The sequence below is a fragment of the Typopeltis vanoorti genome, chromosome 14, assembly GCF_054136105.1.
Source record: "Typopeltis vanoorti isolate ZY-2024b chromosome 14, IOZ_Tvanoo_1.0, whole genome shotgun sequence".
In the NCBI taxonomy this organism is placed as follows: Eukaryota; Metazoa; Arthropoda; class Arachnida; order Uropygi; family Thelyphonidae; genus Typopeltis; species Typopeltis vanoorti.
Window position 1 is genome coordinate 48471204 of NC_143562.1, and position 19341 is coordinate 48490544.

At 34.6% G+C, this 19341-nt stretch overlaps 1 protein-coding gene across 1 annotated transcript in view; it reads right to left on the reverse strand.

The window, feature by feature from the left end:
- Positions 1-19341, reverse strand: part of LOC150099438 (cytochrome P450 4c3-like) — a 28660-nt gene that overhangs the window by 6824 nt on the left and 2495 nt on the right. Inside the window, 6 exon segments of the mRNA XM_090404352.1 lie at positions 1671-1844; positions 2191-2391; positions 4478-4607; positions 5828-5897; positions 6427-6617; positions 9221-9306. Coding sequence (XP_090260478.1) covers positions 1671-1844; positions 2191-2391; positions 4478-4607; positions 5828-5897; positions 6427-6617; positions 9221-9306 — 852 coding nt within the window.

Genomic DNA, 19341 nt, shown 5'->3' on the forward strand with positions numbered 1-19341 from the left:
AATCAAATGGCTTTGAAATGAAACAAGAACAGAAACTAGTGTAGACGATAATGGATCAAACAAAGTATGGAACTCGAAAGAATGCGAATTAAAAATTGTAAAATTGAAAATTAAAATATAAAAAACATAAAAAGGAACAAAACTTATTATAAAAATCGCTTACAGGCCAGTTTGATCGAATCATTTTCACATTTTAGATAGAAAAATTAACTATGGGCTTGTTGTGTGGTTCTAAGCTTGTATACACATTATGAACAACTCATGAAAAAAAAAAACGTTTAACCATACACTTCATATTTAATTTTCTGTTCTTTCTAAAATGTGAATACAAGCCTTATACCGAGCCTTGATAAGACCACATCTCGACTACTGTGCCCAGATTTGGTCACCTCGGTTCCTTCTTGATGGGGAGGAGGTGGAGAGGATCCAGAGGCGAGTGACTAAGATGATAACAGGTCTATGGAATGAACCATATGAGAACAGGTTGAAGATTTGTGGGTTGCAGAAACTAGTTGATAGGTGGAGGAGGGGAGATATGATTGAGACATTCAAATTGCTAAAGGGATTCTATAATTCAGAGGATATTTTTGAGATCAGGACTGGTGGTGGGAGAACTAGGGGACACCTATGGAAGCTGGGAAAGAGTGTGATTAGCAGGGGTGTTAGAGCTGGGTTCTTTACTTTTAGAGTGGTAAATGAGTGGAATAAGCTGCTAGAGTCTGTTGTGGGTGCTATGATGGTGAACGAGTTCAAGACAATGTATGATAGATACTGTGAGAATGTAATCGCATAGTTGTGTGGACATGATGTTTAGGGCCTCCCTAGATGAGTCTAAGGACTCCTGGAGTCGCCCGAAATAATAATAATAATAATAATAATAATAATAATAATAATAATAATAATAATAATAATAATAATAATAAATAAACAGCCCAACATCACGTGGTTGTATTGTATATTTTTTTTATTCCTTTATATAAGTTTTTTATCTTTTTTATTTTTATTTATTATTTTTTTGTTTTGTTTTAGTTTGGAATTTTTGATCTTTAAACATTCATAGTCTATTTATTGCATTATCATCTGCATTATGGGTTTCATTCTTGTTTTCCTTAGGTGAGATATATATATTTCTACGTACACATGTTTCTATTTCTTCTTCAACATTCACTTTTCATATGTTTGCAGCTCTGTTACGTTTAACATGTCATGCTATATAAGTATTACCTTCTAGGCAAATACTCATCAAGGTATGTCATTTTAATTCTATTCTAAAGGTATAATAATCCAATTACACTCAGCCATAGGTTCGAACAAAGGGATTACAGTAAATTTATTATTATTATTATTATTATTTTCTTTATTCACCTTCTATTACAAGCTGCGTGAAATGCTTCCAGATAATCCAGAACAGAATTAGAAGAATTTCATTCTATCTTCTGATGTATTAAATTTGTTTGCCAAGGCATCTTGGCTATCTTCTGGGGAGTTTCAAAAAGCATGCATTTATAATATAAAAGTGTTCTTCACATAGTTTTCTCCATGAAAAACGATATTAAACAAAATGAATGAACATTAAAAAAGAGCTTGAAACTACAAGCACAGGAACTTGATCATTGATTACTGTTCTCATAGAAAATTATACAAATAAGAAATAAAAGATATGAGCTTACCTTTATTACACAATCCAAGTAATTCATTTCCTTTATGTCATCTGTCGTTACGTTTCGGCTGACATCATCTCCAAAGACAGAATCAATTTCTTGGTGAATCTTCTCTTGCACATAGGAATTCGCCCCAATACAATACAGAGCCCAGCTTATGCCCGAAGCTGTTGTATCATGGCCCTAAACGAAATAATAAGGAAATTCAATGAAGTTCTTATTTTGGTTTTCATCCAAACAATGACCCTTTATCATGAAGAACGATGAAATTAGACATTACGATTTCTTCAAAAAAAAAACAACTAAGAAATAAAAGCAGCAAATCGTTTACAGGTTTTTAAAAGATTTTAGTGTTTATGCTCTAATCTTTTATAATCTGTAGTAATAACGATAGGAATTCATCAATGAAAAATAAATACTGCCTTTGTTGCGTGTGTCTTCTCGGATGAAAGGGCATAGTCGTTGTCACGGTTCAACATCCTTTACGAAAGTGAATCAGAATCGAAGAAAGAGAACCCAAAACGCTTACCCTGAAAACAAAAGTATCCACTTCTTCTCTGATGTCTTCCTCTGTGAAAGATGGATCAGAGAGATGCTCATGTAACAAAATATCTATCAAAGCCATTCTCTTGTTTTTCCTATAATAGATGTCATTGTGAGACGAATCCTCTTGCTCCTCATTTGTGTTGGTAAGATTATGTGTAAACGATGCTTTCCTTTCCTTGATTATCTAGAAGACAATTGATAAATACGACATAATATAGTGAAATTCATATCTGGTGAAATATTGATTAAAATTTAATCCATCTCTCTATTAATTGGAAATCTGATGAGGTCAAATGTTTTTGTGTATTGAAATAATAATAACTCGCGACTTATCTGGCTCTTATGGCCCAAAACAACCGACCAGATAATTATCTTAATTATCCCATTATCCCATTACACCGATAATTTTAGGATGCCCATAATCGGACTTATCGTTTTAGGATCAGTTTGCCATGCTCTCCAAGTTGCGTAAAGATGGGAAGTAATTTCCCGGATTATTATACTGCATCAAGTGTTACACTAATACCAAATGTTATGGGTTGATTTCAATGGTATTACATGGCACTCGGCCCTTACTTTTCACCTTTATTTTTCAAGAAAGCAAAAACCTTTCGAGAGAAGGAAATGACTTTCATTCTTCAGAAGAGGAAGCATGGAATGAAGTATTGTCCACGAAAAAAACAAGCATTCTTCAATGTCTCAGTCCATAGAACACTCATATGACTCTCATGTCTCAAATCAGCATTCAAAACTAAACTATGTGAAGTATTTTTTTGAACGTATAAAATCGCAACACGCATATACTCAAAGCAATTATAAATATATAAATGCTTCTAATTTAATAATATCGTTTTGCTGGACTGTCAGAAATAGATTATAACTTAACTAATATTAGCCACCTGTGTTCTTTCCTATTGTTCTTAGCACAGAAGCAGTATTACTCTCCAATATATTGAATCATTGGATAATGTCTCATATAACCAACCACAATATCTCCAGGTGAGGATATTTTAGTAAAAAAGAGACGAGATCCTATGTGAAAATATTTTTAACTGGAGTTATCAAGAAATTACAGAACTTGGATGTAAATATGGCTACTGGATTAGATGGTATATTCGTTCGAGTAGTACTATAAGGTATTAGAGGAACCCTCAGTTGTTTCAATCAGATTTTTTAATTTAAGTGACAGTTCTGGGTTGGTCCCAAGGAAGGAATTAGAAAGAAGGGAAGCAGTTCCATTTTCAGTTGTTTGCTGATCATGTAAAATTGGGTAGAGAATAAAGATGACTGTGAACGTTTTCAGGATGAACTGGTAGTACAAGCAAAGGAGAACGGAGAGAGGACGTTCATGTTTAAATAAGGCTCCAAGCCTGAGGTGGCATTGCCCGGCTAAGATTTCAGGGCTTATGTTCAAGTATTGGAGAAGTTGGTAAAGGAGAATAAATCAGAAACGAATATAGAGGAACCGGATAATATATGGGGGAAGCACATGGATTTGAAAAGGGTATGTTATGCCAAATTAACTTACTTTTTATAATAAAGTGACAGATGAGTTGAATAAAGGTAATTTCTACATCACCATAATATTGCTGGACTTTGAAAAGGATATTAAGAGGATACCTCAAGTATTTTTTAATAAATAAACGGAAGCAAAAGAAGAAATAAAATAAAATTGATTATGCGGGAAAAAGGATGGCTGATGGAGAAATAATAATTAGTATATTCTTTAGGAACCCAAGGACATTTGGAACGTTGTGTGTGAATAAGCCTCTAAGAAACAAAAATACCGATGACGTAAGCTTATTCAGGAGAAAGATCTAATAGAAAGCTTGTGACTATCAGCGTGCAGAGGATTCTGTACTGAAGCCACATCAATTTAATTTTTACTTAAATGATATAACAAAATTGTCTAAGGGAAAATATTCAGTTGTTTGCTGGTGATGTAATATTGGGTAGGGTGGTAGTGAATAAAGATGACTGAAAGTTTTCAGGATGATTTAAATGAGTCGATAGTACAAGCAAAGGAGAACAGATGGATGTTCCTTTAATGCGGTAATGTGTAAGAATTGGGGGTTGAAAGTACCAGCTCTATACCACAATGTTAGAATAGTCCAGATAATTGAAGAAACCAAGGATTTGGAAAATTTGGTGGATATGGAGTGGAAGTCCCATGTATATATTGCAAAATTGGCTAAACCAGTTCATTTATTACATTGTCATTGAAAAGTACTCTGAACCATTCTGTACTTTTTCACATATAATATAGTCACCTTGGTTTCTTTGGAATGACGAAGAGGTGGAGAGGATCCAGATGCTAGAGAGCAAGATGGTGGCAGATCTGAGAACTGTTCTTTATGGGGATAATCTGAAGTTTTTTTCTTAGAGAAATTGGTTGATAATCTGAAATTAGTAATATGAGGATATTTTATAAGATTGTAATGATATTGAATAATTTACAGTACGCGTCTTGCGTGTGTCGGGGGAGGGGAGGCAGAGAAGGAGAGATTATCCTTGCAAATTAAGCTCGAATGTGGTTATCCGGATGGGAAGGACTATATCTTAGCTTGGACAGTGTTGAATGAATGAAATACGTGTGAAAGTTGTTGTCGGTACTATGCTGGTAAAGGAGTTCAAAACAGTGTGAGAGGCATTGTACTAATGTTGGCCAGTCCTGGGCATATTGGTTTGGGCCTCTCTGGACGAGTCTCAGAACATAATCTGTTCCAAATAGATCAGAGATTTAATACACCGCTTAATTAGTGAAGTACATGATCAACACGATTACGTTTCTCTCAATGTTATCTCAGATTATTTGAGATAACAGTGAATGTTTATATATAATGCTGAATAATTCTAATATACTTATATCAGACTTGTACATTCAATGCATTTAAAGAAATGGTAGTAACTTTCTCGAAAGAAAATCTAAAGTAAAATTTGCAAAATCGTTTACAAGACTAGCTCAATTATGAACATAGATTTTTGCTGCTTATTCAAAACTTACCTTTCTGGTAAAACTGTGGGCAATCTCCAAGTCTTTTTTGATTTGCCATCCTGTTGGCGAGAAGTTGAAGAAGACGAAATCAGACCATATCCAAGGATTAAATAATCGATGAACTAGGTGTTTTGTTATACTAAATTATAGAAAGAAGAAGAATTACTTCAAATTATTACAACAAAAAGAAAACAAGAGCATTATATATCATTATGTACTTTAACAGCAAAAGCCACTTTTGTGGCAATAACATAGACGATGCTTCTGATATTCTTATGGACAATTATCCGAATATTGAAAATTACAAAATTCTATTCGCTGTTGGAAAGATATGCATCCAAAATAATGAAAACAAACTTTGTAAAATGCGGTTTTTGCAAATAAAAACTAGTGTTTAGTAACTAACAAGAAAATCTAATATTTGCTAGTTTTTTCTATATATATTCATAATGTTATGTTGCGAATGAATTATAATGTATTGGTTGTGATCTTGCAAGAATCAAATGATGAGTAATTATTATTGTTATTTTGATCACCGAATTTTAACAGAGAGTGGGTGACATTTTCATATCAACAAATATATTTGTTTCTCATCTATATTTATATATGGACAAGTATCACTTACTTGCGGTTTGCACTGATGAATTCTTGGTTGTTTCCAGACTGGGCATTGATCTTGATACCCATGGATGTCTCTGTGCAAAACATCATTTAATGTTAATCAACATATCTGAAAATGCCACATTTTTGTAATAAAGTGTATCTTTCCTTATAAATTCACCAATAACTGATGAAAAAAATTGGAGTAAATGAAAAAATATTCCCTATTTCAATATGGTTTAGTTAATAACAAAAATTAAACACGTTTTCTAAAGATCAACGAATTATAGCAAAAGGATTTATTTCTGAAACACATTAAGCTACTCGTTAATTAAAATTGGATTAAAAGTAACAAGTGATCGTTATTTTTACCCAATTAAATTAATTAAACTGTAAAAAAGCAAAATATCTCAATTTACTACACCAGAGCATTGCAGTTAAATGATGAGACTCTCTCTCTCTCTCTCTCTCTCTCTCTCTCTCTCTCTCTCTCTTTATCCTATAAATATAGATTAAAGCCGATCAGCCGCGCCTAATCCATCTGAAGAAAAAATAACACTATCAGTTGGTTTATTCATTTACTTTTCCTAACAATTATTTTATATAGTTGACAATATGACTCACCACAAATAACATCCAACGTGAACGAGGAGATGAGTGGAACGACATCGATCCCATCTTTCTCAGCTGCGAGATTTAATTTTTTTACAAGAATCCAAGACTGCTCATTAAAAATTTGCACAAATCCCTCAAGTATATTAAAATGGAATGCGGGTGTCAACAGTTTTCTTCTGGTTTTCCACTTTTCACCTGAACTGGAAATGAAGTAAATTTCAAGATAATCAGTTAACCCACCACACACTGAATTTGATGGTTTGATTTTTAATTAAGATTGAAGATTGTATTGCCTGATTGAACATAGATCTGTTCAATCAGGCATTAGGGTGCCCCTGTTTTACAATGACACATATTAATAATGACTGTTCCCCTCTTCATAAGTCCCTTATGTACTATATCCAAAAAAAAGCAGAGATATACATGGTAAGTTCACCGTATATCATATATCATCAGTTGCATGAAGAAAAAATTACGGTTATCACTGCATGCTCTCCATGACCTGTCCGTTTATGTTATTAGCAACACTCTGTATCACTTAAATATACTGTAAGCCAAGTGATCACTGAAGTAAATCTAAGGACAGTACTTTACAATGAAACGCATATGAACATCACAGAAGATAATACTAACAATCTGAATGGTGGTAGAGAAGTCCGAATAATTCGATATGAAAACGATTATTGAGATGTTCCGTTAGTCTAGAGTACTGTAGTTTCCAGAGATACCTGTCCTACCCAGGACAATTCGCCGAGCATGTCATGATATATGCACTGTTACCAACTATGAACTAGCTAGGAAGTGTCAGCAAGATTTCTTGCTAGCTTATCGAAAACACATAAATTAGTTGATTTCTGTTTCTCAGATTCCGTTCTACGTACCATCCATTGGAATAGTTTTATTATTGTATATCCTGGAATGTGGAGTGATATGGATACCACCTTAATATTCAAGCCCTTGAAAAGAATCTAGATACTGGTGTAAAAACCGGAGATGCCTTGCCCTTATTATGGAGACAAAACATTGCAGCAATCTACTTCAGGCCTCCAGTGAGCAAGGTGTTTCTCCTGCCAATGAAAGAAGTCTATCAACTACAGGGGTAGTTGGCATTTCATCCGACCAGGCAAGTTATATCATTCCGATGGCAACACTTGTTGAATATGCTAAAATATTATATATGCACTGTATTTTTCCAGTAAATTGCAGGACTAATTGCGGTTTTTTTATTGGAGCAAAAGGAAAAGCTGAACATTCAAGGAGAAAATGTTGTAACGTCTCTATGACACCGCCACCTGACCTTTTGTAAAATAAAGAGTTCATAAATGTTCTTCCAGTTCTAGGGGAAAATCGCACCAACTCAGGTTTTTCTAGTCATAGCGTATCTTCCATACCAAGTAACGTAAGGGAGCTGCTAATAACAATACAATCTTCTTCTTTTCTCTTCCATCATCAGTGTGGATGATGATGAGGCCAAATGAACTCTTTCCACTTCTGTCTGTCCCGGGAGAGTCCGAACAGTTCTGTCCAGTCTGGTGTCGCTTGTTGTGATTTGGTATTCAGGTCCTCTTTATGTCTATCCATCTAATTTTGGGACTTCCTTAGGATCTTTTACCGTCCATCATTGTATTGAGGGCATTAGATGGTAACGTTTCTGTTCCCATTCTTGTCACATGGCCAAACCATCGCAGTCTTCTTTCTTGGAATTTGTCTGTTATTGTTATTTCTTGTTTTAGTCGTTTCCTTATGTCTTCGTTTCTTAGTCGATCCAGCAGAGATACTCCAAGTAATCTTCGTAGCCAACTCATTTCAGTAATTAATATTTTTTTTCTTCATTGAGAGGATTATTGGGAGGGCCATTGTTTCATAGATTCTTACTTGTGTTGCTTGTTTGATGTCTCTTGACTTCCATATTTTATTAAGTCGTCCAAAAGTTTGGGATTCTTTACTGATTCGTCTGTTTATATCTTTTATAATTTCACCATTGTGTTCAATAACTCCTCCAAGGTAAGTGAAGTTTTCTACCTGCTCTAGATTCTTACTATCAATTTCAATTTTCAGACTGGTGCTTCTTTTTCCTATTTGCATAATTTTTGTTTTGTCTATATTTATGTTTAATCCAGATTTTATACACTCCTCCTTTATTTTATTAGAAATTCGCTGTAGATTTTCTTCTGTGCTTGCAAGTAATGCAATGTCGTCTGCAAATTTTAAATTAGTCACATTTTTCCCATATATTTTGATTCCGGAGTCTTCATTGTTTAAGGCCTTATTGGTTGCTTCTTCCAGTGTAAGATTGAACAGGTCTGGTGACAGATTGCATCCCTGTCTTACTCCACTCTCTCTGTGGAACCAGTTGGTTAAGGTGTCCTCCATTTGTACTGCACTTTCAGATTTCTCATAAAGTTTCTTTTTTATTCTTATGGTTTTGTTGGGAATTCCAAATTCTTCCATAGTTTTCCATAGTTCTCGTCTACGGATTGAATCAAATGCCTGACGAAAGTCTATGAAATTTATGTAACAACTTTGGTTGTACTCCAGCGTCTTTTCTATTAGCTGTCTTAAATACCAATACAATACGTACCGTAAAATAAGGCAGAGTTTCGATATTTTATTTTATTTTTGTTGATTGTTTTCCCTTCTTTGTATGCCCACCTTTTGTTTTACTTACTATAATATTTACTCTAAATAATCCGGTTTATACCCCTTAGATGTTGTGAAGTTTACGAGAAACATTTTATTTGTTTAATTTGTTTGTCTGGGAAAGAACGCTTATTTAAATAAGACAGTCATGTAATATAGTTACCTAATTAATAGACCTTCATTGAGCCATGGCTTGAGAAACCTGTACTCTTGTGACTTGAACACGAAAGAATTTTTGCTGAGAAAAATCTGAAATAGAAGGAAATGATGACATGCTAAAAAGCACGGTTTCTTACATTCGTTTTTTTGTGGTCTATTTATTCTACAGAATTCTCCTTAAAAATATGCAACTGTCATATTGACATAGTTTCAGATATAACCTCATGAATTCTCTGTTTGCAATGAGTGAATTTTGAAAGACGTGAAACGCAATGAAATCATCCGAACTTTAATCTCTAATATTTGGGATGTGATCATTATTAACCGCTCATAATTTTAACAAGTATTTATTTTTAAATTTTGTTTTTGTTTATACAACTTTTACAATTGGTCTTTCGAACCCCAGCTGCGACTGCGAACGAGTTAGTAAACATACGTTGATTTTCTGTACGAGGGTGGTCAGAAAAGTTCTCGTCCCCGAACATAGATGACAATACAATTGGCACGATGTTTTTTTCTAAGTTGGTACATCTGTCGTAAGCATCCATGTGAATTGCAAGTCATTATATCAAGTCGTCTGTTTTATACAGCTGTCTGAAGCTAAAATGTTGTCTGCGTCCTTAACATGGATAAAATTGAGTATCTTGAGGTTATAAAATTCTTTGTAAAAGAAGGTTTAACGACAAAAGCAATTCATTCGTAGTTTATAAAAGTTTATGGGCGCTTTCTATCCCCTTCGATTTCGACAATTAAGACATAGGCTGCCGGGTTTAAACGTGGCCGTATCAGCCTTGATGATGATCCACGTGAAGGACGTCCAAAAATCATTGTTCAAGTACACTATGTGGTATTGGATGACCGGCGAGTCAAAGTAAGTGAAACTGCTGAGACTGTAGGCATTTTAAAAGAACGTGTAGGATATATATCAAAAAGCTTTGGCAAGATGGGTGCAGCTCATGCTCACAGCAGATCAAAAACGCACTTGCATGGAAATCCCTAAACAGTGCTTGGAGCATTTTAACAAGAATAAAACTGATTTTTTTGTGCGTCGATTTATTACTATGGATAAGACTTGGATTCACCATTACACACCACTATCCAAACAGCAGTCAACATGGTCAGAAGCCGGTTGTTCAGCGCCAAAGAAGACAAAGTCAGTTACATCAGCAGGAAAGATTATGGCATCGGTGTTTTGGGATGCTAATGGTATTTCGTTTATTAGTGATCTTGAAAAGGGTAAAACAATAACCGGAGAATGTTATTCCGATCATTTAACCAGACTATATGAAAAAATGCGTGAAAACACTTTTCATCTGCAAACTTGGTTGGCAGAAGAAAAAATCATCGTTGTGGGAAGATACAGGACAATGTATCTCCGACAAAGGTGTTTTGGCAATTCGAAAATTAAGGGATCGGCACTATGAATTGATGGAACAAACATCCTATTGCCCAGATTTGGCTACCTCTGACTTCTTTCTATTCATAAAACTAAAACACTTGCTCGTTGGTAAACATTTTTCTTAGAATCAAGAGGTGATTATTTCTGTTGAACGGTATTTTGCAGATGTTACTGAGAACCACTGCAGGACGAGATAATGGAACTTGAGCATTGCTGACATAAATGTGTTAGTCTTGTTTGAGCTTATATTGAAAAACAAAATTTTGAAAATATAATTTTGAAATTATAAATTCGGTTTTTTTTCATGTGTGTGTGTGTGTGTGTGTGTGTGTGTGTGTGTGTGTGTGTGTGTGTGTGTGTGTGTGTGTGTGTGTGTGTGTGTGTGTGTGTGTGTGTGTGTGTGTGTGTGTGTGTGTGTGCGCGCGCGCGCGCGCGTGCGTGTGTGGTTATCAGTCACATATGACTTCCCACAGTCACATATGATTTTATATACACCTAGACACTGAAGATGATTGTGAGCCATATTATGGCCAAACTGAGAAGTCCATCCTCCTGCGTTTCGAAGAACATCAGAGAGAGATCCCGCTTATAGTAGAACCAGAGCAAGCGCCCTCTCAAGACATGTCCATTTCTCAGTGAACACAAATAATGAAGGGCGCCAACACGAAATGGACTGGAATACAACATCACAGATTCATATATGCCATGATGAAGTAGAATGTCGCATAGTTGAATCAAAAGAAATTATCTTAGACTCTTCTCATATAAACAGTAACCTTAGTTATAATTTACAGGACTCATTTAGCTCTGCTATCAGATATTGGCACACTCGTGAAGTTACACACTCACATATGCCTAACAATAGAACTTTAGCCAGGACTGTAGCTTCAGTTCAAACTTAATTCCAGTTCATTGTATGTTATTGTAGTGGTACAATGTTTCTTTACGGTGTTTTCTCTGTTTGCTTTCAATGTTCTCACGCAGAAGTCGGTATTCCGACGAAACATGTTGTGTCATTTAACTACCTAGGATGTATAATCACATATGAAAATGAAAAAGATATAAACGTAAAAATTGCAAAATATTTAAAAATAACTGGAGTAATTAACTCTATATTTAAACCAAACCTAGTTCAAAAACAATCCAGACTGAAAGTTTACAATACATTAGCCCTACCGGTCTTAATGTATGGAAGCGAAATCTGGACAATAAAACAAAAAGACAAACAAAGATTAATAACAGCAGAAATGAAGTTTATGAAAAAAACTGCAAAGTATACCCTATTTGATCACAAAAGAAACGAAGAAATTATGAAAGAATTAAGCCAAGAACCAGTAATAGAAAAAATTAAAAAATATAAACACAAATGGATGGAACACGTTCAAATAATGAAAACAGAAAGATTACCAAAACCAGCCTTAAAGTACAAGCCATGAGGAAAAAAAAAAAAGAAAACTAGCACGTCCTCTTAAACGTGTCGTACACGTCCTCGTGTACGACGTTATATATATATATATATATATATATATATATGCATAAATAGCGTAAATTAATTCTTCCTATTATTGTTAGACTTATAACACACACACACACACACACACACACACACACACACACAGAAATCAAAACAAAAATTTTGTGTTGCCTTTGGGTGTGTGTGGAGGGGTGGGTGGGTGCGTGTAACAAATTTCATGTTGTTCTCCCTGACGAAATTGTTCTCAGTGACTTAGATAACATTTTAAAACCTTTCTCAGTATTCTTTCTCTTCATCAAGCCTTTCAGATGGTAGGTCGAGAATTCTGCTCATCCGTTGATTCACAGCTGCGACATATCGCTAAATGTCGAATTTGCATGAGCAAATTGGGTGTCGTACAAATGGGTATTGGTCATACGCTCGTGTCCAACAGCTAAGGCCGAATTACATTTCTACCTGTATATAAAAATAATATAATAACTACAGTCAAATGTGGACATATATTTATTACCAGCATCGTTACAAATTTCGTACAAATTAAATTGCAATACGTTTTTGGCAAATTTCCCGAGGAGGTATTTAAGGAAGTAATGTACGGCGTTTACAGAAATCTATGAGCAGAGACTTTTCAGTGTGGTATATGGCCACCCCAAACCGCGATGCATCTCTCACAACGTCGTTCTATGCTTAGCACCAAGTGATTGGGGAGTTCTTGAGGTAAACTGGCCCACTCCTCCTTCAGAGCATGGGAATGGCATTGTTAGTTTTCTGGAGGGGAATTTCGAGCAGGAATACATATTCCTACTGCGACCCAAACATTTTCTATGAGGTTGAGATCAAGAAGCATAATGTCTACTCGATTCGATTAAAATCCTCGATCTACAGAAGCATCTCCACTGCTCGTGTACGATGTAGTGTAGCATTTTTATCCATAAAAAATGAATTCTTCGCCTATAGTACCACGGAACAATTGAACACCACGTTGAAGAACTTCGTTGCAATATCTACACCAAGCATAGTCCCTTTTTATGATAGTTGTAGCTCGGTGCGTCCATTAGTGCGCAATGTCTCCCCATACCATGATCCCAGCACCGACATATATATCCCTATCAAGAACATTCTCAAGATGTTAATCAGTAAAACCTTCACGCAAGATCAAGTGTCGTCTAGAATCGGAGCGAAGACTCTCATCTGTAAAGAATGCATTAGCCGATTGGTGTCTTGCCCATTTTTATGGATGCAACACGCTGAAAACATGCTTTACGATGAGCTGTGGATAAAGGGACACCTTCGAATATATAGACCTACTGGTCACTGACAGCTTCCTACAGGTTGTCGAGATAGCCACGTTGACTTACCCGCTGATTTGTCTTGAATTTCATTTTGCTGTTATAAATAAAATTCAGTCTTCATGCTCTGTGGTAGGGCGAGGCTGGCTTCTCACCAAACGTCTGGAAAACATTTCATTGGTTTGAAACGCTGCCCAGATATAACTCTAGGTGAGTTGTACTTTCAAAATTCTTCCCCGCTTGGAATAATCTAAATTATATCTTTCATACATTAGAAGGTATTCAAGATTGCAACTTTATTTCTTTACAAAAAAGCGCTTCTTACAAACAGAATTCGCTTAGCCCCACCTTTTGCATTTTATCCATTAGAGTGCAAACACGTGATCACTTTACAGGCGTTTCGAAAATTTGAATGTGTACCTGCTTTCTAGTCAAAATCTTCAATTGTGCAAATTGCCACCAGCAATTACAATTTGCAGTCGTAATCCACAGAGGTAGTGTTCGTCCTTGGGTTTTGGACAACAGTGTCATTGAAAATCGTCGAATGTGCGCAAAGTCGTAAGGCGTGATATTGAGAAGCTTTGCTTTCCCACCATCTGCTCAATGCTCATTCGCTCATATTACAGTTTTAAAGCAAAGAAAGCATAACGCTCTGCTACAGGATATCGTAAGGGCACTCTGGATTTTGGATTCGGGTCATTTCTTTCCACTTTTAAAATCTGTCAGATAGTTTTAGACAATAATTTCAAGAATAATCTATAAATTATAGCGTGATCATAAAATTTTAAAAATTTCACGCTAAGCAACGATAATAAGAAATAGATAATAAACAATATGTCGATTTCATTGTAAATCTTCACTAAATCTATAAATCATCAATTCATAATTAAAGATATATTTGCTACTAACCTGTGCCAATTTCCAGGTATTTACGTATACGATTGGGTACAAGAAGATCCATCCTACCATTAGTTTTTCTTTTACAAACTGTTTTTGCAACTGTAGCAGTTCTTTAGTCAATGCTAGAGATATAAAAGGTATTCTGATCAAAAATCTGTACCTACATACATACGTTCATATATATATATATATATATATATATATATATATATATATATATATATATATATATATATATATATATATATATATATATATATATATATATATATATATATATATATATATATATATATATATATATATATATATATATATATATATATATATATATATATATATATATATATATATATATATATATATATATATATATATATATTAATGCTCATTATTTACTCGGTAGAACTGTATATAAAAAAGGAAATTAAATGACTCTATACCGAGAATGACAAGTTTAATGTTAAGATACAACTAGTTTCGTTAAATACATCAACTTATTTTTCTTAAAATAAGTTGATGTATTATTATTATTCCAAAAAAATTTTCTCCTTACTCTCTCACTGCGTGAACTCAGGATACTTCAAATATGATAACACAATTTATAAACAAAACTCAGGTTTAACTATGGGCAGGCCGCTCTCTCTCTCCGATTCTTGCTGATATATTTCTTCAGGAGTTTGAAGAAAAAGCTATTAATTCCTCGAGTCTTAAACCTTGGTATCATTACATTGACGATGTATTCCTCATCTGGCAACACGGCGTCGACAACCTCAACCTTTTTCTAGACCACCTCAACAATTTCCATCAGAAAATCAATTTCACCTGTGAACTTGAATCCAACGACTGTCTCCCCTTTCTGGACTTAAAACATACGAGATGCGCTGAAAATATCAAAATCTCCATTTTTAAGAAACCCACTCACACAGACAGATACCTTCATGCTTCTTCCCACCACTACCCTCCAAAAAAGTTTGGTATCATTTCAACCCTGGCACATCGAGCCAGATCGTTACTTACAGATTAAACAGAAATTTATTTCTTCTCCACCAAGAGCTTTTATTTCGTTACCATACATCAGCTCTCTCTCCCCCCAAAACTTGCTAAAATGCTCCAGAAATTCAACATTAAAACTTGCTTCACTACGTTTCCTAAAAGTAGATCTAAAATAAAACATCTCCATACTCAGTATCCAGGAGTCTACAAGATTCTGTGTGATTGTGGCAGGCCATACTACGGGCAGACAGCTAAATCTATCCTTTTACGCATGAAAGAACACAAAAGAGACATTTCCTACAACAGAACCAGGCCCAGCGCTCTCTCTCTAGCCACGTTCTCTTCTCTATCAACTCGGATGAGGGCCGCCAACACCTCGTAGACAGGCCACTAACTTCTAATATACATGTGTGCTATGATGAACTTGAAAGAAAAATACTTGAATCTAGAGAAATATCGCTTGATTCATCTCATATTAACAATAGCCTTAGCTATAATATCTCTGACGCACACGTTGCCACTATCCAATACTGGCGCACTCACGCCAGCTCTCGCACGTAGTCAACGTCAGTTGGAACTCAAGCAAGCATTCCTCTCTTTTAAATGTAAATGTACTTGTGTGTTTTATACTAGATCTGTTAATGTATTTTATCATGTCTCTGTTATTTTTTATTTAATTCTTTTCCTGTGATACCTGAAGAAGTTGACGTATTCAACAAAACTAGTTGTATTTTAACATTAAACTTGTCATTCTAGGTATAGAGTCATTTAATTTCCATATATATATATATATATATATATATGTAAGGGTAAATACTGTGTGCTTACCATTTCCAAAATGTTACTTATGACTATGGAGATTTCTTTTAACTCTCACAGAAGGATAAAAGGCTACTAGAGTTGCAATTCTGTATTTTATTTTTCTACATATGACCAATATTTTATCAGGTTTTCACAGAACATGCGGTTCTTGTTTCAGAAATAGTCATGTGAACACTTCCGAATTGGGTTTGCGTTGTAGCAAAACATTAGCAGGCATGCGAAGAACTAAGAGGCAGCATTGAATAAAATAATAGGATAAATGTGAATAAATAAAATAAAAAGCCATAGTTGCGTAATTTCACTATTCATTACGTGAATAGCGAAATTAAGCTGACGCTCCGGGACCTCCGCATACATACAGATAATCACGTGAATCCTAAACCATCCTTTTTTTTTTTCAGAGATAAAAAAGGAACAAGGTAGAAAAGACAAACCCGGCATTTAAATTTTCTTGAAAGGTTTTCTCCCTAGCCACTCGCGAATATCACGTTCATGATATTCGTAGAAGAATTAAGTAGTTTTTGATGCCAGGATTGTAGCCTAAAGTGTCAGTAGAAAACCAAATGCGAGTGGATTGTTATTGTTGATAGTGCTTTAGAAGTAGGAAATAAGAGATTGAAACAGATCAGTTTGCCATAAAACTGTAGATAGAATAAAAATTAAATATATCTTCGGTATATATGAGGAATTCGTTATGAAATTTTTTTCTGGGATTTCAAAAATGGCCAAACAAAGTGATGTTCACCACCTTGGTTGATAATGTTAAACATACAGTTTGAATTATAATAAGAAAAAAACTTACTTAAATTCAGTAGACATTATTTTTCTTTATGATCCTAATATTCGCAACATATGATATTAATTAGCAAACCGAAAATACGAACATATGCACTTTAGATGGTCAACCCATAACAGGCAGAAAATTGGATTCTTTCATCTGATGAAAATCACATAGAAGTGTGAAACTAAAAAATGTCTATTAAGGGTAAAATGCTCAGAATGAAAAGAGACCAACTCACATCAAGTTAATGGTAGAAAATATGCACAGCACTGAGCTGGTTAGTCATCAAATGTCAAAGTTCTGTTGGCTCATTCTGCCAATATGATCTATATCTTAATATATGTGAAAGCCTGCTAGCAATGTACTAATCAAATATTGTAAGGCTGTTTTACTTGGAATTCTAGATTTTCTTCGAAAAAAACTGATAATATGGCCAGTTCACATAAGACAAGATTATGCATCTTGTTCGTTACAATTTCAGATACGAATCCAGACACTTTATTGTAGATTTAATATATCATGCCACCTACCACGTATTTTAAAGCTGAAAAAACTATAAGTCATAATATCGATATATTGTGCTTTATTTTCAAAATCATGATCTGAAAAATGGCTTCAAGTAACATTTGACCTAAGTTAGTCATTTATTCTCTAAATTATTCTATAAAGATCAACCTTAAATTAATAAGATCTAACCATCATAGATCACAAAAACACAGCATTATTCATATGCTCCGTAATAGAGCCTTAAGGTCTATTTCGAAAGAAGGAGATGTACAGAGAGAACTGTCACAAATAGCTAACACTCTATCTCTGAATGGATACCCTGCTAACATTTTAAACAAATTGCTTTTTAAAGACAACCTCCAACAACGTGGAACGGAATTCCAATATGTGTCCACAGCTATCATTCCATATATTAATTCAGTTTCCACAAAATTGGGGAGAACGTTAAAAGCTCATATCAGAGTAGTTTTTAAACCAAGTACCACGATCTGACAAGTCTTAAGATCACGCAAAGATGAGGTACCTTTCTTCAAATTTCCTGGAGTATATGAAATTCCATGCACGTGTGGCCTTTCTTACATTGGACAGACCTCTAGAAGTTTTGAAATAAGATAGAAAGGAATATGTGGGAAGGAAGATGTCAATCACAATATAATCATCACATCTGGTTTAGCACATCATTTCTCAACATCAGATCACGTTATAGATTGGAAAAACAGTTCTATGCCTTACATCGAGAATGACTACAAATACAGATTTTAAAAGAAGCAGTAGTGGTTCTACGCACATGCAATAATTTAAATAAAAATCAAGGTGCTCTTCTTAAAGACATATGGAAATATCTCATCAATTCTCTCAGCTCAACAGAACTACAATATGCGAAAAACTACACAACACGTGGCCATGTACCGGATTCTGACTGAAGCATTTGAACGCATGCACGCCTTCAAACACGAAGTATCAAATGTAACGGCATAACAGTTAGTAAAGTGTAGGTTTTCATGTAACTTGATGCATTTGTTTTCACACCAGTACAGCCTTGAAAATGCTAGACAGTGGCTAGTGAAACTTGTAGGCTCTTGTATTTGTAAGCATTAAATCTTATGGTCTTTTAACAATAAAAGTTCTTAAAGATCAACCTTATTATAGGAATTTTCTTTGTTCATCTGGCAAGCTGCTTGTACAAATGAAATGTAGAAAGGAATATATGGAGTGATAAATCAAACCGCATTCAATCGCTTTTAACTATTTACACGATACTCCCGAAATCAAACGAAAATAATTTGAATGATGTCAATAGTTATAGTAGAAAAAATAATAAACCACACTTTAGCACAAAACTGATTTCGTGTTTTTCTAAGTATATCAATCATAATTTTGAATAACACGTGAACCAGTAATGTCTCTTCCGATCTATACCTTTCTAATACAAATGATATTTTATCTGTGTTAGGAAATCTTCTTCAAAACAGTCATTACACAGCATAACAAGTTCAAAAAAAATTAATAATTTTTTACTTTCTGCAACATATACCGAGCTTCCACGATTTCTTATATTTTTCTTGGCAATGTTGTAATTCCTTACCCCTTTGTTTCTTTTGTTTTTCCTTATTACGTTGTTACGGTTGATATTGCGAGAAAATTTATGTAATTTATTCGCTGATGCAAGCAGGAACCTTTGCGAAACAATTATAGTGCATAAGAAGAAAGAAAGAGACAGAGAGAGATGTGAACGTTGGTTTCAACTGTGTTACATTCTTGAGACGTTCCTGGGCTTCTCACACATTCCGTTAAACTTGCTTCATTTAACTTTTTCCAAAGAAGAAACGATGACCGAATTCTCAGATATTAACGTACGGTCATTAAAATCGTCTCTAATTAAACCGATCCAGTGGGAACATAATTTTCTTCCGACACAATCCTGGATGTAGCTAAAGTAGCATGATCCGAGAGAGAG